Below are 21,431 nucleotides of genomic sequence, written 5' to 3'. Positions count from 1 at the left end.
CGTAAATTTTGTGTCAAATTAGGCTGCTAATGTCTACTTTCTCTAGGTATTTTCATTAAATGGATAAGTATCAGCAAAGTCATATCTACTAATTGAACGAATTTAAATATAACATAGGGTATTAATGCAAAATGCGAAAAGTTTCGATGAATATATATTGCAGATACACTTGGATGGATAATTGCGCAAGTGTATCAGAAGTTAATTAGTGTATTTTTGTGGCACTAGAAGCAATGTTCAAGATGATGGCGGAATACAGAACTCACGGGAAAAGAACATCAGTAAAACGTAATAATGGACAGGAGAGGAGCCTCAGTATCAAATATCGAGTAGCATTACATATGACTGACAGGAAGGAATGTAGAGCAAATGCAGAAAAGTGACTTTTGAACTCAGTGAATACTTGTAACAGTCACATCTGTTGCAAATAACCAGCAGCACGTATTGAATTGTGCCGCAGAACACAAAAACTGAACTACCGATAATTCAAAACCTTTAATATGGTCGATGAGTGCTCTTTCAGTTTATTTCTTACAATAGGCTCTGTTTCTGTATGTTTTACTATAATAATCTTGTTCTCCGGCCTTTCTATTTCCTTAGATGAAACATGACATCACTTCGTGATGTTCTGAGAAAATTGTCCAAGTATTTCATGGTCCATGTGATTACTTCTAAAGAACGTCTTGCTGTAAGTGATTAGGTGGAAAATTTAAGTGGCCACGTTCTTCTTACGCTCCAGAAATCATTTCTGGACAATTATGCAATTTTCCAAGACAACAACACGCATTCACACTACTGCTACTGTTGATTTGTAGTTCGTGTACATCAGTGTGAAGTGCAACACTTCCCCTACCCACTTTCATTCCAATATTAATAAACATATGTGAAGTAATTCAGAAATTCAGAATAATTCGGACCAGACATCCATCATTTTAGGTGACGGAACTGATTATTGCAATACAATATTCCTCTGAAATTCAGAATAATTCGGACCAGACATCCATCATTTTAGGTGACGGAACTGATTATTGCAATACAATATTCCTCTGAAAACCATTCATAATGTGTATATCTCCAAACAAATAAGGGCTGTTCATATTGTTTCACTTTCTTATGTTATAAGTACGAAATATACGTCTTCGGGAAGAGCTTTGATACGGTCTGAATAAAAGTGTCAATACGTTTCCCATATCATTGTTGAAAATGTAAGAGATAAAATTGTACTTTTATTTCATGACCTGTTTTAATATAAGAGAATTAATTAATAAATTTCAAATTGTGGATGATGTATCATATAATAGACATTTCTAATAGTGCTCTTTATATAGATTAAAAGACAGTAACAAAAAAATAATTAGGTAAGTATTATTCACTACTTCAAGGGTACTTAAAATCATCAAACAAGAATATTTTTAAAAAATATTGATATATTTAGGACATTCAACATTAACCTTTTATATTTGAAAACGCACCTATTGACTATTTCTTTCAGTTTAGTATTCATAAAATAAGAAATTTTCTTATTATGGAAGAATAATCACATACAATACCTAGGATGATGGGCAAGGCCTGAGTTCACTGCAAAGCACAAACCATATTGAGTTTGGATTGGATATTTCTCGTAATAAGAATTATCGTAGCCATGAATTACCGGCACCTTAAATTTATTTGCAACCTATTGGTAGAGAATGAAGTTCAAATATTATCATTTGTAAAAATACAATAATTAGGTAAATACATTTCACAATAAAATTGATTATATGGTCGGTCAATAGGTATACCAACATTACTAACATTACCAGGTGTTTTAATTAAATATGATTAAATATTAGTATAAAATTTTATAGTTCAATCCATAACACAGCCAAAATATTTTTTCTAATATTGAGGATTCATATACCACATCACACAATATCTTTTCTAACACTTTCTGTCAGTTGCGACTTAAAATTATATTATTTTTGAAATGCTTTATTAATTCCAAAGGTATTCATAAACTAAAATATAAGAGATCTTTTCGTATTCTCTTAGATCAAGATGAATTGTAAGGCACTTCAGTAAACCTACAACGAATCATTGATTTAAATGTATTTTCAATGTCTCATTGTTTTCCGTAAATGTTACAAAAGATTGTCAATGACTGAAATAAGCACTACTTGCAACTATTTTTGATTGTTAACAACGATAATGTTACACAAACATTTTGGTCAGGGTTGGTTGAAGCGTTACCCATAAAGTGTTGTACTGAACCAGTTCGTCCTAAAATTTTAAATGTACTGAAATGTACTATTCTATCTCTCATTGTATTTAGAACCTTCGACACAATTATACATAAAGTATTAATTGAATTTTTCTAAATTTAACTTTGAAATAATTAGTGTTTAGAGTTTAAAAGCATCTGGCTTGCTTCGATACCCTTTCGTACTTGGTGTAACTAATGAAAATGAATCAAACTATGGTGCTGAGCATGAATAATATCTTACCCTAAATCAGGCCTTTTCAAACTTCTTAGTCTAAGGAACACATTGACTTCTCCAGTACGTTTCAAGGATCAAGATAAAGGTAACAAATATAACCATACTGTAGCACCAGCCCTTTTTCTTCTCAGGAGCGGTGGAATTACGAAAACGAATTACGAAGTATACAGAGCTTTTCTTTAAAGGTAGCTGAACTAGATCATATTTTGGAAAATTTGAGACCCTCACAAGTAAAAATCTGGGATAGTAAGTGTGCATCTGTGTACGCATTAGTGTGAACCAGTTGGAATATATATCGAATCATTTACATTTTTACGGTACTTATATTTTTATCCGCCTCTTCCCAGCTCCGGTTGTGATAGAGTATAAGTATTGGATAAATTGAGTTTCGTCGTGACACAGCAGGGAAAATGAGAGAAAAAGAAAGAGGACATGTAAAATGAGTAATGCATCTCTGTTTGCAGGATATTCTAACCACAACGAAAATCTCGACAACATACTGTTAATTAATCATAATTATAATGTTTAATTTTATTCTATGAATTTCCTATGTATATTGTCTAATGAAAGTTTCTAGCTGAAACCTCTTAACTTTAATTACAGCAAATGTTCAAATTAATTAAATATGTCAATTAGTATGTTTCTTTATTGATCGTATAGAAACATTATTATTTTGTATGATTTACTTAGTAAAGTTTATAACTTAATCAAGATAAACTTTGGCGGACGACTGTAGTTTGGAGGTGCCTATCCTAATATATTACCCATAAAAGATTACTACTTCTCTCCATATAAATTTGACTGCTCTGTTGATTTAGTGCAGATGGTGAATGCGACTGCTCACGTACTTTTAAACCATCTTTTTTCCTACGAACACTGTTTAAGTTAATAAGAAATGTGTTCACACATATACGGATATATCTAGGCTAAAAGAAAGGTGATGCGATGCCTTCCAGTGTAACTTTTAGAGCTACCATGCACAAATGTGAATATATATACATTGATATTATCAAAGACGGTTATTAATGACTATCCTGGAAAATGACAAGAGTTTTTTTATCCTTTCCTCTCCCACCGTCTGCGTGGATTTCGAAAGGTTCTTTTGTTTCTTCCCACCTTCCTCAATACGCCATTTCGACTATCATCATCATTACCTTGCAGCATATTCATTGGACGTCAAAAATAAAAATAAGGAACTAACATGATGCAGTAAGAAAATCACTTAGGATGTTCATCAATTACTGTAATAACAGTGTGACTTATTTTCCTAACCTAAGTGTATTTCTAATTCAAATCAATTAAAAGTTTACCCATTTTTGAAACAGACACTCCTTATCGTGAAGTACTCAGAGTTTTATAGTGTAGATTGACTATTTCGTTACTCAATGTGTGAGTGAGGTCAATATTTCTTTGTCGTAATTTCTTTATGCTAAATTTTTATTATTAAAATCAAACATTTCTTATTACAATATCAGTTAAAGTAATGTAGTTTAAAGTTTAACTGATGAGCCAACATTGGTGTATATATCTAGTAATGAGCATAATATAGCGTTGTACAAAGTGTATATATTATTAGAGTGAATAAAAACTATCAATTCTTAGAAAACGTTTATTATTACCTGTAGCTGAATTTCACTTAAGGACATGTTAAAAGGATTGTTATATTTATGGTATATTGCAATATCATTAATAGTTGTAATGTTCACATTTGCTATTGTTTCAACAAAATTCACATGTCCATTGACTTTGTCCTGTAGTTTGTTCCCAACATACCTGTAAAAGTAGTGATAAGCAAATCCGATTAAATAAAGAGATATAACTACTATTTAATCAACATCATAATAAATATTTTTACTGGTACTGCCAGGTAACTTACTACAATTAGAAGCATTCATAGAATACAGTTCTCACCAAATCTCGTTTATTTTAATAACACTATGGCTTATAATATCGTAAGTTGATTGTAGCATTCATTCCTTGCTTTCCTTAATGTCTGCATTCCTTTATATTCCTAGTAAGACAACTTCTCAAAATATTTGCCTGGAAGCTTCCTTTTTCTTCTTTTTTATTACAATTATTTTTAGAATTATTGTTGTTCTCTCAATTTGCATTAAAAGCTTTTCATTGTTAGTCTTATCTTTTGAGTATTTTGTCGATCCTTCTTCAAATTGCATTTCGATATCTTACAATTGTTTTCCTCGTGTTTGAATTGAATTTCCGTTTCTGACCGTCTGTTACAATACACCAAAAGAAACATTTAATCTTTTTTCTTTTGTAACGCTTTATTTAACGTATTTCAGTCTTTTCTTCATAAATTCCTAAGCACATGTTTTCTTACTACCATTCTTGTTCCCTCTGATGTTCACACTTTAGATCTAATATTATGCACCAAAATTTCTTCTAGATTGATAACACGGTGTAAGCTGAGTTTCTGTTACCATGGCACAGCAGTCCTTAGATTGGAGATCGACGAGAAGGCTTCTACATTTAGAGGTTAGCTACAAAAATATTGAGTAAGCAGTTGCGTACAGCCAACAAGGAATGGTTCTCCAGCCTAGGGGTTTGGCGTGAGGATAACGTCATCATCCTATGAAGAAAACGCTTTTTCAAAGACATTCACAGAAATCTCCAACCAGGACTGACAACTTGTCACGACCTCTGCAAAGTTGGAACATGAAATATAAGAAGTCTGTATAGAGCAGGTGAGTTAAAATCCATTTTATAGAAATACAGAATGGATCTAATAGGAGTTCGGGGTGTTAGTTCGGAAGGAAAGGCAGCAGCAAAGTCAGGAAATTTTACGTTCCTCTTTGGAGAATGACACAAAAATTACCAACTAGGAACAGGGTTTTTCGTTCACAAACGAATAATATCAGCAATTAAATGGATTGGAATTTTTAATGAATTTTTTTTATTACCCTTAGCGGTCGATAGTGTAATATTGTTGTTCTAAATGTGCATGCCCCAACAGAAGATAAGGATGAACACATAAGTTTTTACGAAGAAGTAGAGTGAGTATTTGAACAACTCCCGCTATATCATATAAAAAATTCTATTAGGAGATTTCAATGCGAAGATAAAACGAGAGGATATTTTCAAACCGATTATAGGAAAATAATGACAACGACGTAGGATTTGCAAGGTCCAAAAACCTTATCGTGAAAAATACAAAATATAAACGCGACGTTCATAAATACGTTTAAGCGTCACCAGAGGCAAAAGTATATAATCAAATTGATCACGTTTTAGTAGTTAGAAAAAAGCAGTCTAGCCTAATTGATATTCGGTCGTTCAGAGGAGGTAACTGTGACACTGATCACTGCCTGGTAGAAGCATAAGAGAGATATTTTCGTTGAATAAAGGAAATATTTAACGTTTGAAATCGGAGAGGTTTAACTTAAAGAAATCAGAAGAGAGCTAGGCAAGAGTGGAATATTAGATTGAAGGATCGAATACATTCTTGCTTTAGAAGTTTCGGAGCGCTATAGTGTTTAGGATACTTGGGTTGAAATTAGGGATGACATTAAAATTTCAGCAAAAGGATTGAGAAATCAGGAAATACGTAGGAACAAACAATTGTTTGACCAGAAATGCACTAATTTAGCGAAGAAGAGAAAGCAGGCAAAATTACGTTAGCTACAAAATCTCAACAACATAATTACACAAAATTTCGTTGACAACAGGCGGGAAACTTCCAAAACGTTTAGAAAAAGAAAACGGGAGTTTTGAAAACTAAACTTAATGAACTTGAAGATTATAGTAAAAAGAACATTTTAGAGAGCATAAGGGCATCAACGAATTCAAGAAAGGCTATCAACCCCGCGCTTATACATTAAAGAAAGACGGAACAATTCTCATTGACGCAGACAGCATCTTGCTTAGGCGAAAAGGTTTACTTGGACGATTTGCTTAACACGCAGCCAAAAACTAATGTTCGTGTCGAAAGGGAAAAGCACGCAGTAGAACTGTATATTCCAGAAACTAGCCGAACAGAATCCCTATAAAGATATTAAAGAAACATATGTCTCCGAGTGCAGACTAAATTCCTGCTCAGCTAATTTTAGCTGGAGGGAAAAATTGTGGAACAATATACACAAGCTCATTCTCCTTGTCTGGAACAAGGTGGAATTGCCACAAGAAGGGAAATAATAGTTTCCAATTCACAAGAAAGGCAACAAAAGTTACTATAATAATTATCAAGACATTTTTCTTCTGTGAACATCCTATAAAATCCTATCAAACATTTTATTAGAAAGACTAATGCCATACGCAGATTATCAGTAGGAATTTTCATGAAATCAAACAACTATAGATCAGATATTTACCATTCGAAAAATACTCAAAAAGAAATGGGAATACAATAACCCGGTACACAATTATTTATTGGTTTTATAAAGTCGTACAGTACGACTCGTTTAGTAGGGAAACATTGTACAACATTCCTAGAGAATTTGGAATAACGAGAAAGCTAGCTAAATTAACTTAGACGTGTTTAAATTAATCCCAAAATAAATGTGTTGTCGGCATTATTATTCGGCTTTCTTCTTTGATACTCTATAAGGTTAGATTAAAAATAGTAACTAGGATCTACAGCTGAATGGTATTCACCAGATCATGGCGTATGCTGATGACTTAAATCTGATAAAGGATAATAAAAGGATAACAGAAAGAAGTGCAGAAACCTTATTAACGCTTGCAGAGACATAGGGTTTAGAATTAAATGTAGAAAAAAACTAAATACATAAAAAATTCGCTGCGATCAAAATACAGCCAATTATGTATGCGGCAAAAGATCATCGGCGCAAATCTGTCTTCAACATTGGGGGGGACGGGTAAGACCATTCCCATATTATATATATATACACAGTGGTCGAAGTAAGACGGTATGCGGTGGTATGCCATACCGCCTCTGCCTTTTCTTCACTTCGAACACTATATATATATATATATATATATATATATATATATATATTGTGGATGGATCCGATAAGTAATCAATTTTTAATATCATTTTATTGTTATTGTTGTAAAAGTTAATCTGATGCAAAATCTTAATAAGATAAAATTATGTTGTGTTTAATCAGAATCAGAAAAGTAAACATTGTCATGCTGTAAGTAATTACGCATGATGTTTGTTATCGTTTATATGTCGTCTAGACATAATGTGTAAATAATGATGAAAAGACAGAATTTAAGAAAAGAGCGTGTAATCTCTATGTTGTTATAAAATATTTTGTGTACTCAGCTTTGTTCACAAATACACATTTCGGATATGACATAATATGCAGTTTAGCAGAAATGAATTGTCTGAGAATTTTGGACATGGCACAACAATCGAGAAATGAAAGTTTCTAACAGCTGTGACATTTTGACGTCATTCCAAAGTTGAAGGGACACATTCCATCGTCTGGAAGATGGAATAAAAACCTCTGGTCCGAGAGGATTGAGATCAGAAGTGGAGGAGAAGTAGATCAGAAGTAGATCAGAAGTGGATCAGAAGTGGATGAGAAGTGGAGGAAGTTTGGATAGAGCGTTGGAAGCGCGAACATCCTAAGAAGAAGCTGAACGAGGTTCCACGGTACCTTGGTCGCAGGTTCGAGACCAGCCGACATCCAGTGTCGGGTGACAGCTGGATACCAGACATCGAGTTTCCAGTATAATCATCGCCCCTGGTTCCAGCAACAGACTTAACAGGTATGTCATCGGCTGTGATGTGGCCTATGTTAAATTCTCAGAAGTTTATAGGTTCTGCGACTGAGAGTGTCATGGTTTATCCAACAGCATAAACATCGCACAATACACTTTAAACTACTTAATCAGAGTATAGTTGTTATTTAAAAGATAATTGATTTCACTCATTTATTATTAACCTCTCGTAAACTATGGTTTATTCCTGTCCATTCCGGATAGTGGACAGAAGCGGCCGAACTGCATCTAATTAAGCATTTTCATCCCCATAAATTTAGGCACAGATGCAGCAAGGTTGTCAATATATATATATATATATATATATATATATATATATATATATATATATATATATATATATATATATATATATATATATATAAGCGATGTTCAAAATATTTATGAAGTTGAAAAACAATACTGTGAAGAATCAGGGGACAGAATTGTCTTCACTGGCGTATTTAGGAGGCTATCGGGCTCAAGCTCCCCCCGAAATAAATTTGTTAGTTTTTCGCATTCCACGTACAACAGTAATCCTTCTAATCACTTCTAAGAATGTCATTGACTTTCCGTTTTCTTATGCTATTTGTTCAGAAATAATACTGTACTTGCCAAATTTCATTCCATGTAAGAACTGCGTACTTTTGTTCTTTCTTTCGTTCTTTCTACTTTTCTGTTTCTTTTTCCTAACGTTACTTTCTTTCATTTCGTCTATCATACTTTATCGACCATTGTCAGTTGTGATTCAAGTCGGGCGTCATCAGTAACACCAAAACTAACAGGAGTTGATAAGCAAAACTGGTGTTCCACACCAACTTGCGCGGATATCAACATGACAGGACTTGAGTTATTATAACAAAGGAAAAATTATATCGTTTAGTTATTTTTAAAAGAAGGAAATGTTTGAATTTAAAAAAATCAAAACGGGGGAATAATTAGCCCGGGAAATTAGGAAGGCCAAGAGGATGCTTCCTTTTTCTTGTATAAATAGAATAAAGAGTTAGATTCACTCCTAAATTTTTATATCATATCATATATAGGATCTAGCGGTCTGCAATTCTTGCCATTATAACTTCAATTTATGCATAAATTAAAATATACCGTTATTTAATTCTCAAATTCAGATGGGCAATTGCCCACTTCCTTCCTTGTATTGGGCACAGCCCCTCGAAACAAAATCCTAAATACGCCATTGGTTGTCTTCAACATTGGGAGGTGGGCACATTTGAGGCTTATTCTAGAGAAGGTAGATGAAACTCATATTACGGTAGATGAATCTGATCAACTGTTGTAGAGTATATTATATATTAGACGATGTAGATGAAGTAGTACCGTAATACATATCAGTATTACAAATCACTGGCGTGAACACATTCTGAAATCTGAATACATGCATATTTATAATTGGTATGTTTCTAATTAGGCATCGACAAAGATCCACGTTAAAATTGTTTTATAATAATATAAATAATGACTTCCCCAAAACTATAAAGAAAGAATATCAATTATGTATGACGCAACAATACTCTTTGAGCAAAATGATGATAATCGCAATCAAGGACGCCGATTTCTCTGTAACTTTTTGGGGCGGCTTTCATAAAAAATACATAAAACAATGCATATAACAATAAAAATACAGGGGGTCCACGTGAGCTTTTGGGGGGCCTCCTTAAGATTATGGAGAAAAATATTCCAGCAATTGAATTCATTTCTTTGCTTACGAAGCATCCTCTCTCAAAAGAAAAATTGGGATGCGCGGAATTACGTAGCAACAAACCATGGTTCGAACGAGCAGAAAGAGAAAACAAGCAAAATTACGTTGGATACAAAATCCGAATGAAATAACTACACAAAATTTCGTAGACATCAAGCGGGAAACTTCCAAAACTTTTAGAATAAAGAAACGCGATTTTTTGAAAGCTAAAATATAGGAACTTGAAGATAAGAGTAAAAATAAAAACATTCGGGACATGTATAAAGGGATCAACGAATTTAAGAAAGGCTGTCAAACTCGTGCTTATATTAAAGAAAGCTGATACAACAGTTCTCACTGATACAGATAACATTTTAAAAAGATGAAAGATTTCTCTAACGATGTGCTTAACACGCAGCAAAAACCAAGTGCGTGGAGAAAGGGAGATACACACCGCAGAAAAATATATTCCAGAACCCAACCGAATAGAAGTAGAAATCACTATAAAGAAATTAAAGAAACACAAATATCTGGGTGTAAACGAAATTCCGGCTGAGTTAATTTTAGCTGGAGGCGAAAAATTGTGGAACAAGATACACAAACTCATTCTCCTTATCTACAACAAGGAAGAATTGCCGCAAGAGTGGAAAGAATCAAACATTGTTCGAATCCACAAGAAAGGCGACAAAACTGACAATAATAATTATGGAGGCATCTCTCTTCTGTCAACATTTTATAAAATCCTATCAAACATTCTATTAGCAAGATTGACCCCATACGCAAATGAAATTATTGGAGATTATCAGTGTGGATTTAGAAGAAATCGATCAACTATCGATCAAATATTTACCATTCGCCAAATACTCGAAAAGAAGTGGGAATACAGTAGCCCGGTATTTCAACTATTTATTGATTTTAGAAAGGCTTACGACTTGGTTAGGAGAGAAACATTGTACAACGTTCTTACAGAATTTGGAATACCGATAAAGCTAATTAGATAAATTAAGGTATGTTTAAACGAATCCCAAAGTGTAAAGTCCGGGTAGGAAATTTTTTGGCCACGAGCTTTCACGTCGAGAATGGCCTGAAACAAGGAGATGCGTTGTCGCCATTATTATTTAATTTTGTGCTGGAATATGCTATAAGGAAAATCAAAGATAGCAACCAGGGCCTAGAGTTGAACGGTATTCACCAGGTTATGGCATATGCTCATGATGTAAATTTAATAGGGGACGACAGGAGAACAATAGAAAGAAATGCACAGATCTTATTAAACGCTTGCAGGGGCATGGGTTTAGAAGCAAAAGCAGAGAAAACTAAATACATGGAAGTATACGGGACCGTAATACGGTAAATTATACATTCGTTAAAATATTAATTAATTCTTTTGATAAAGTGGATACTTTAAAATATCTAGGATCAATATTAACAGACGAAAAGCATATTCACGAAGAAATTAAATGTCGACTAAAAGTAGGGAAATCGTGTTACTATTCGGTTCATATCTCATATCGTCGCAAATTCTGTCGAGGAATTTGAAGCCTAAAATATATAAAACGATAATCAACCTGTTGTTCTCTATGGTTGCGAAACATGATCGTTTACTCTAAAGGAAGAACATAGACTGAAAGTATTTGAGAACAAGATCCTGAGACGAGTATTCGGACCCAAGAGGAACGGGAATGGAGAATGGCGGAACTTCATAACGAGAAACTACATAATTTATACGGTTTACCAAACATTGTTGGGTTTCTTCAAGTCTAGGAGGCTTAGGTGGGCAGGACATATAGCCAGAATGGAAGAAAGTAGGAACGCTTTCAAAGTGTTAGCGGCAAGACCAATCGGTAGCGGTAGCGGCAAGACCAATCGGTAGCGGTAGCGGCAAGACCAATCGGTAGCGGTAGCGGTAAGACCAATCGGTAGCGGTAGCGGTAAGACCAAGTGGTAGCGGTTAAACGACAATTAGGAAGACCTAGGCGCAGATAGGAAGACAATATTAAGATGGATCTCGCAAAAATAGGAATACAAAGTAGAAACTGGATCCAGTTGGCTAAGGATAGAAGTCAGTGAAGAGCTTTTGTGAACGCGGCATTGAACCTCCGCGTTCCATAGGCTATAGAGTTAGTTAGCTTACGAAGCATGAATAGATGCCTAGGTTGATACTACAAATAGATTAAATTCCCATTTACTGAAAAGATGGGTTCTACTGACATTGGATAGTCTGTATATTCTTCGTGTGCTAGGGCCAAGGGGAGAAAAGGAGATAAGATTTCATATCAGGTTACGTCACGCAGTCCCACGCCTTCATTTTTTTTCATTAAAAATGTAAAAGCCAAGAGAAACAAATTTCATCTCACTTTCCTTTGTGGCAGTCGGACACAAATCATCACACTTTTCTGCAAAAAGCACTTTTCAAATCGGATTTTTGGGAGAGCCTCCAGTTCCAATGTTGGGGGGGACATCTATCCTCATTTCCCCGGAATTTGTGCCGGTACCTACAGTGAGACAACTTTTCAGCATGAGGAGAGGGGCATATCCTCCTCAGGCATTTATTGCAATTTGTGTCCAAGTAGCGTAAGTGGAATTAATACATATTGATGAGACTACTAAGCGCACTGCAGCACGAAGTTCAGTTTGAAATACTACAGATTACGACTCGTTTTTAAAAATGGAAAAGCCAAAAGGAATCAATTTCATCTTACATTCCTTTGTGGCAGTCGGACACAAATCATCAAGCTTATCCCAAAAAGCACTTTTTAAGTCAGATTATTGGGGGGGACATGTCCCCCTCGTCCCCCCGGGATTTGCGCCAGTGCAAAAGATCAATATGTAGGATCAATATTAACCGATGAAATTCAAGGAGAAATTAAATGTCGGCTGAAAGCAAGTAATTGTCTTTTGTTGTTGCGAATTCTGTCGAGGATTTTGAAGTTTAAAATATATGAAAGTATAATCATGCCTGTTGTGCTGTATGATTGCGAAATATGGTAGCTTAATCTGAGGGAAGAACGGAGACTGAAAGCATTTGAGAATAAATTCCTGAGATGAATATTCGGACCGAAGAGAAATAGGAATGGAGAATGGCGGGAACTTCACAACGAGGAAGTCCAGAATTTATACCGTTTACCAAACAGTGTTACGGCCATCAAGTCAAGGTGGTTCAGGTAGGCAGTCATCTAAGTAGAATGGAAAAAAGTAGTAAAACTGCAAATTTTTTCCGAACATCCAATCGGAAAATGTCCATTAGGAATATCTAGACGCGGATAGGAGATAATATTAAGATGGATCTAATTAGATTAAAATTAGTCTTGATAATGATAATATATATTTATGTGAAAACCATTTCGTGGTGGAGAAACATAGTAGATTTTCTTTCAAGATATTTATTATTATTATTATTCGTAGCAGTAGTAGTAGTAGTATAGTAGTAGCAACTTGGAAGTGCCAAACCACAATTTCAGAAACTGTTCAACTTAGTTCCTCTACATTAGAAGCAGAAATTTTGTGGAAGATTACTCATTTTGTAAATATATAAATTTAGGCAAACTGTATTAAGCAAGAGCATACAATTTAAGAGATATTTAGCTCATTATTCAGTGTAATGATTCTTACAATATTCTGGTAAATGTAATTTTAGCATTTGTTAGGAGCACACTAGTGAGCCTTATAAGGTTGTAATGTTAGTACGTACGTAAGTTTGTTATTCCGTAGGATAACGTTCGAACGAAAACGATTTTATAATACTTTGTGCACTAGATAACTAGATTGATTATATCGGACTACTTCATTAATGGAGTAATCCGATAACATCTTCATGGCTAACAATGACTTTTACTGTGGCTATCCCATCCCATGCATGCATGTTTTGCATGTTAATCATAAATGGGTTTATCAGAGTTTATTCATTGTTTGTCTATTTGTGTTAATTATGTTGAACTTATAACGATTGGAATTTTTAACAACACTAAAAGGAACTTACTCAGATTACTTGAGTTCTATTTCCTGTTATGTGTAATGTTAGTTATCATTTTTTTCTTTTGTCATGTTACGTTTCTATCCTTTAAAGGTAACCAAGAAAGTTCTCTTTCTTTTTGTAGAGGTCTGTGTTCAGTTGGCCGGCACACGATGAGTTCAATGTGAATGGAGATAAGGCGAATGTCAGTTGTCGGTGTGAGTATATACAGCATACTACCTGCTTGTGGCACCATGAACCATGAAATTGAGTAAGAACAGAGTGAACATGACACCTCCACAGAGCGTTTATGTCGTACGTGTTCAAACTGGGGTCAAATGCTGCTGCAGCGGGGCGGAAAATATTCCAGGCCTCTGGTGAGTGTATCGTGATTACGTGGACAGTGCAGCGGTGATTTGACAAGTTTAAGGATGGTGACGAAACACTTGAAGAGCACCACGTCCCGGAAAACCAACACATGTACAAAATAAAGATCTACAGACAGCAATTGAGACGATCAGTGGGCAGTCATGTGAGGCAATAAGACTACAATTCAGTCTGAGTGGAGAAATATCGGTTTCACTCCACCAGGCACACTACTCCTGCATCAACTCAGGAAACACTACAAGTTAGATCGATGAGTCTCACAGATCTCTCTGATGTTAGATGTTTGACTCTGTGCCAGAAGGCAACGCATGCAGGCGCCTATGCTCCTTTGCTGTCTCGTCTGAGGAAGGAGAAATTCCACCTATTCCCAAACCGCCGAATCCACCACTGCATCAGTAGGTACTCCTGTGCGTTTGGTGGACTACTCGCTGCATCGTGCATCGGAAATTGTTACCAGATGGTCAGCGCATCAATGGAACTGTGTACTGTCAACAGTTGAGTAGTATTCAGAATAAACTCACGATTCTGGAGCCACCACTCCTGAATCGCAAAGGGGTCCTCTTGTTACAGGATAACGCTAAGCTTCACATGGACCTGCGACAACTTTCTTCGCTTGGATGGGAAACACTACTGTATTGTGACACTCCTCGGACACTGCACGTGTTCCATTTATTGGACAGTCACCTTAGATGACGCCAGTTCAAATCCTGAGTAGAGATGGAAAATGTACTGGATACATTTTTTGCTTCACGACCCACCAAGTTCTACGGCGATGAATCAATGCATTCAAAGTGCTCGATTTTTATTTAAAGTTGTTTGTGTCGCACAAACAAGGACTATTATTATTATTTATATTGAGTATCAGAACATTTAAGATACAGATGTTTATTATTTCTTCATAAATGTTGCTGTTAACTGACATTAATAAATTTATTATCAATATTACTGATAATAATAGTCAGACTAATTAATTTATATTTGTATCTCAATCTATTATTATTTCGAATTAAGTAGGAGTAGTAGTGACCTGACGTGAGGCAAATTTTCCGTCCCCTGTAGCGTGGCGCCCGCCGCCGCCGCAAAAATTTCGCGCCCTGGGCGCCCTCCACCCACCTCGGAATCATGGTATGACGTCATAGGGTCGAGTGATGTTAGTCTACGTCTCTTTGGGCAACGTGGTGTTAGGCCAAGCCTATTTTGGTCACGTGGTGTTAGGCCATGCCTTTATACTGTAGTTTCACCGAGACAGTCGATTTTGTTCCCTTTTAGGTCATAACATTTGGGAGATTGTTACCTTTAGATGGAATACAGGTGTATGTATAGTTCACCTTGCGGTATTTAATTTTAATTTTGCGTCCTCGGCGCCTATAGGTTACGCCCCGTTCCCTCTGGTATACATGATTTTACACTCCGCCTTTATGGGTAGTCCCATTTACGGCATGAAATTAGGAGATTGTTATCCCCTTTCATTTAGTACAGGTGTATGTATAGACCATTTTGTGGTACCCGATTATAAGTTTGCGTCTTCTGGAGTGTGACGCCAGCCAATATTTTGTGCCCTACCCCTTTGGTTTACATGGTTTTACGCTTCGCCTTGTTGGGGTGTCCTACCGAAGGGGTCGATTTTGTTCCCTTTTATGTGTATAAAATTTTGAAGATCGTTATCATCATTTGTTACCTTATAGGGTGTATGTATAATCCACGTGAATTTCTTTTCGTTCTCTTTGATGAGTATCAACGATTAGTTTTGTACGTTATTGACTTTTCCTATGATGGGACCTTATTAGGTTATATGATTATATGGAAGCATATTTAAGATTATTCCCTTAAATTTGATATGGTAGTATATGTACTTCGGAACAAAATTCTCTTTCAGAAATGTTTTGTACACAAAACAAAATTCTGTTTCAGAAAAAAAACGTGTAAGAAAAAAATCTGTTTCAGAAATTTTGTAGCAAAACAACAAAACTCTCTTTCAGAAATTTTTTTCTGTACGGAACAAAATTGTTTCAGAAAAATATTAACAAAAGTTTAGTGTACAAAACAAAATTCTGTTTCAGAAAATTTTTAACAAAAGTTTTATGTACGAATATTTGTGTACGAAACAAAAATCAGTTTTCGACACGAGACTGCTCCAACTAAATGAGTCGATTCATTCTGATAGTGTTGGCAACACTAGAAAATAACGCGACAATTATTGTAGTATCGCTAAGTCACTGAGTTACAGGGAACACAACTACACTCGAACGAACCATCCTAAAGATCTGATTCATCTCTGAATACAGCCAACTAAACAATAAGGTTAGGTTTATACGTTCAAATGCCAATGCTTAGCACTGCATTATGAGTCAGCAAGATTTCCGTCAAGGTCAAATTTGTACAAGGAGTAAAAAAAGATGATAACACAGATCAAACCTATTGCGTAAACTGCTCGCACTAAAAACTTCTGAATTTGGCACAGTGGTTCAGCGCTTGTCTCGGATGTGTGAGATCCCTGCTTCAATCCTCAGCCAAATAAGTTCATATTTTCTCCTCTTTCTTCCTATCATTCTCATCATCGTTTCGCTTAGCATCGAGGGGACGTTAAATTCTAAATTTAAAAAAACTAGCACCAAGAATCGAACTCGGACAATTGCAATGTAATCACGAGGTAATTACCACATGTAAGGTATCCATGTTCATCCATGAGGTATATTTTAAGGAACTAAATGGATCACAAAGTACTTATCAAAATTAGGGGACTGATCATAAGTACACCTCCAAATATTCATATAACGTAATAAGGCCCCAAAATTAATCATTGATACTCATCAAAGGAAACGAAAATAAATTAACGTGAATTATACATACGCCCTATAAGATAAAATGAAGATAACAATCTTCAAAATTTTATACCAGTAACAGACAACGAAATAAACCCGTCAGTGGGTCTACCCCATAAAGGCGGAGCATATGAACACAAAAGGCGTGGTCTATCATAACGTGACCTCATGACGTGATCCTAAAGGCGATGCTAAAGTGTGCGCAGGAGGCGTCAAATTTTACCCGTCAAAGGAAACAAAAAATAAGGTAGGCTATACATACACCCTATAAGATAAGAAAGGGGATTACAATCTCCAATTTTTATACCCATAAAAGGGAACAAAACAAACCTCTCGGTGGGACTACCCATAAAGGGGTAAAACCATGTTAAACAGAGGGGACGGGGTGTGGCCTAGGTGCGCCGAGGTGCAAAAGTTAAAATCAGGTGCCATAAAACGGGCTATACATACACCTGCATTCTATCATCACGTAACGATCTCCAAATTTTATGCCGCAAAAGGGAACAAAATTAACCTCTCGGTGAAAATACTCCATAAACGCATGGCCTAAAACCACGTAACCCAATATTCCTGTCCTAACGTCACGAGACCAAAAGAGGCGTGGCCTAACATCACGTGACACTATGACGTTATTCTGAGGTGGGCGGCGGGCGCCCGGGGCGAAAAATTTTGATGGCAGCGGTTGACGCCACAGCGTAAAACCATGTAAACCAAAGGGGTGGGGTACAAAATTTCGGTGGGCGTCACACTCCAGGTGGCGCAAAATTAAAATCAGGTACCACAAATGGGTTATACACACACCCGTACTCAATGAAAGGGGATAACAATCTCCTAATTTTATGCCGTAAAAGGGAACAAAATAATCCCTTCTGTGGGACTACCCATAAAGGCGGAGTGTAAAGCCATGTAAACCAGAGGGGACGGGGCGTGGCCTATGTGATCTGGGAGCGAAAAAATTAAAATCAAATATCGCAAGGTGAACTATACATACACCTGTATTCCATCAAAAGATAAACATCTCCAAGATTGTATGCCGTAGAAGGGAACAAAATTGAATGACTCAGTGAAACTACCCCATAAAGGCGTAGCCTAACATCACGTGACCCTATGATATCATACCACGTGATCCCGAGGTGGGTGAAGGGAGCTCGGGGCGCATAATTTTTGCGGTGACGGCGGCCACCACGCTCCACGGGTAGAAAATTTATCTTAGGCCAGGCCATTACTACTATAGCATCATGTATTTTTGTTTTCATGTTCCAACATGCAATATTAATTGCTGTAGTAAGTGAAAATGATGCCTTTTCATCTAAAACTTTTTAGAGAATTTAACGTCTTTTGGTATAGACATCATCTAATAAATTGTTTTGTATTATGAAAAATATAAATATACCATGGAAACGTTAATGAAGACAAAATTGATTACCTACGTTTAAAACACTACTTCTACACTACTTCTGTATCACTTTATCGCTACTATCTTATCGTTATCCTATCTATCATGCGTTTGAAAAGCAAACTCAGTTCCGTAAAGATCATTCCTTACAACTTTGGTCTCCAATTTTTCACGTCTAGTATAGAGTAAAGCAATAAAACTCATAGAGACTTTTTTGCTTAAATTGTTCCATTTATTATCAAAATTCTTAAATAGCCAAACCTGAAATTCACCTATTGAATAGCCAAACGTTCTGGCACCTGAATAGAGAAAAATTATCTAGGTGCACATCGTAGTGGCCTATATCGGATAAATTAAGGCGCAAGGGAAAACCATCCTACAGAAGATGTGTACACATGACAATACAAAGTGGAACATATGTGAATTTAGTAGTTCAATAATATACCGGTGTAGTTTGCCTAAATTCATGTGAAATATTAGCCGTTTTCGTCATATCCAGGGTTAATACAAATTATGTTTGAAGAACTACAGTAAATACAAAATACTTACTTCTTAACAAACTTTTTCACAAGTCTTCCTCTGGCAACAGGATCATTGCATAAAATAACAGCTGGAAATCTAAATTTCCATTCATCTCGTTTTTTATCAATTGTTATCACTGTTGGATTCTCCTGATACTTTTTCCATGATTCTAATATAATGTAAAATGTTCCAGTAACGCATAGGCAGACACATATAAACCAAAAAACCCTGGAAATAAATTTCAAACACCATTGTGAATATGTTTACAGAAAAAGTAAGGTTACGGTTGTTCTGATGTAACATAAATCAGAACAGCAGGCTAATCAAATTAGTATATAATCAATCCGTTGGATACCGTTGAAAATATGGTAAGAATTGTTGTGAAAGAATTTAAATTGTTATGTAAGTATCGCACAATACAATTGAGTTTACATTTCATGTTGGTGCTTAAGAAAAATGATATTGCTATTTACGAAAGATTAAGAATTTTTTTCTCAAAGTATTCAGAATATATATTTGCTCTTTTCTGTATACTATATTGTGCAGATTTATTAATACGCATTTATTATGTAATTTTGATTTTACTGAAATATAATAAAACGTTAATCTGTTAAATCACTTATGTTTGAGATAATAACTTTATAGTAAATAATACCAGACATAATCACTTTTTCAAATAGCAGAATGACAGAATGTTAATAGAAAACATATAAAAGATATACAGTGTGTCCACAAAATCATAGTACATAGGGTATTCTAATTTCCCAGGTTGAATGATGGCTCTGTCTAAAGAAGAAAGAGTCGAATTGTTCCTCTTAAGTGGACTAGGAGGATAGTCGTATCGCAAAATTGCGCAAGAATTTAATCTTCGACACCCTCATCGTCTACCTATTTGCTTTACTACTGTCGAGAAATTAATCACCAAATTTAAAGAAACAGGCAGTGTGTTGGACAAACCTCGTTCCGGACGACCAAAGACTTCAGACAAAACGAAAGGGGTTGCCTTGACTAAAGTTTATGCTAGCAAACAGAAATCGCTTCGTCAGTCATCCACGGAGTTGGGTGTTCCAAAGTCAACCATTAACAAAATCATGGCAGAGGAGAAGTACAAATTACTTATATTGCATCACTTAAATGAAGATGACCGCGATTAACGCATGCAGATGTGTGAATGGTTTGCAGATAAATTGCATGAAAATATCAATGTTGCTAAGGACTGTGTTGTTCAGTGATGAAGCTCCGTTCTATGTCAATGGTGAAGTGAAGAGAGAAAATCTTCGATACTGGTCTCAATCCAATACCAGTCAGTATCCTGAAATCGATGACAATTTAAACCTATTCCATCGAGTTCACTTTAATCTTGCCAAGCGCATGAAATTATGAATTGAACAGCACAGAAATCATGTTGAAAATATTAATCATTAATATTAAATTGACTAAAATGTGCTTTTCCCCCATATACCCAAACTTTACGGACACCCTATATAAACCTTTACTATTTGAAACATACGTAAAACTTTATATTCGTTTCATTACAAAAGCGTTCCATGTTCACTGCTTCGTATTTTTCTCTTGGTTTCTGACATTTCGGAACCTATTACCAACACTTTCGATACACCATGCAAAGTCGAGTTTTTGGTGACATCGCTAGAATTACTCTTGCAGGCACTATACGATCAATTATTAGTGATAGTTGTAACCATGTAGCAGTATTGTAGCAAGTATCTCTGTTCAACTGTTATCCGTATTCATTTTTAAATAGTAATATCAAAAGATTAGGCTCTTTTCTTTAAAATTAGCAACTACAAAGAAACACTTGTTAAAGTTTCTAAAGCTCATCTTGGGAGAGCTAGCTTCAGTCTGCGGGGAAAAAATATTTTAGACTTCTTAAGTTGTAAGTGTATATTTCACATAGTCCTGATCCTGAACGATACCTCGACATCAAGTCAACTAAACTAATAAATTTAAAAAATCAGAGTAACTCTTCTCGCACGCAAGAATAACCATGACTAAAATAAATTTGACTGAAGCGATATTACAGCGCGATTGATCAAAGGAAGCAAAGACACGTGTCGAAAAATATATTGTGAAAGTAACAATATCCCTTTATTATTATCAGTAACTATACAAATTTAAAACAATATGACTCACCTTTCTTCAGTTGAACGATTTCTTCTCACTATTTCTGGAATTCCATGAATAGAAGTTTCCTCGAGAAATCGTCTTGTAGACGTATGTTTCTTATACTCCATTGTTACAGTAGACTAAAGTAATCTGCAACTTTAATTGGATGAACTAAAATAGTAAATATAACCTAAATCAATTAGTATGTACGACACACAATACCCTAATTTTAATTTTGATACGATGAAATAATATATATTACCTAGTATATTCAAAGACTCTTAGAGAAGATAATGCTCTTAGGTAAATCCTATAAACAGAATAAATATAATTCTACGAAATGCCTGATAGTGTAATAGAGGAATTGTGC

The 21,431-nt window shown here is 35.4% G+C and overlaps 1 protein-coding gene across 1 annotated transcript in view; it reads right to left on the bottom strand.

The window, feature by feature from the left end:
- The window catches only part of LOC145685157 (uncharacterized), a 28,391-nt gene extending 7,202 nt beyond the window's left edge, over positions 1–21,189 (bottom strand). Inside the window, exons 1-4 of the mRNA XM_081757510.1 lie at positions 21,089–21,189; positions 18,965–19,165; positions 4,097–4,250; positions 1,551–1,675 (exon numbers count right to left, since the gene is read on the bottom strand). Coding sequence (XP_081613636.1) covers positions 1,551–1,675; positions 4,097–4,250; positions 18,965–19,165; positions 21,089–21,189 — 581 coding nt within the window. The remainder of the gene's footprint in view (positions 1–1,550; positions 1,676–4,096; positions 4,251–18,964; positions 19,166–21,088) is intronic.
- Between the last annotated feature and the right edge of the window lie 242 nt (positions 21,190–21,431).

Source organism: Thermobia domestica, chromosome 5, assembly GCF_964235325.1.
Source record: "Thermobia domestica chromosome 5, izTheDome1.hap1.1, whole genome shotgun sequence".
NCBI classification, from domain to species: domain Eukaryota; kingdom Metazoa; phylum Arthropoda; class Insecta; order Zygentoma; family Lepismatidae; genus Thermobia; species Thermobia domestica.
This window is presented reverse-complemented; position numbering and strand designations above follow the sequence as displayed.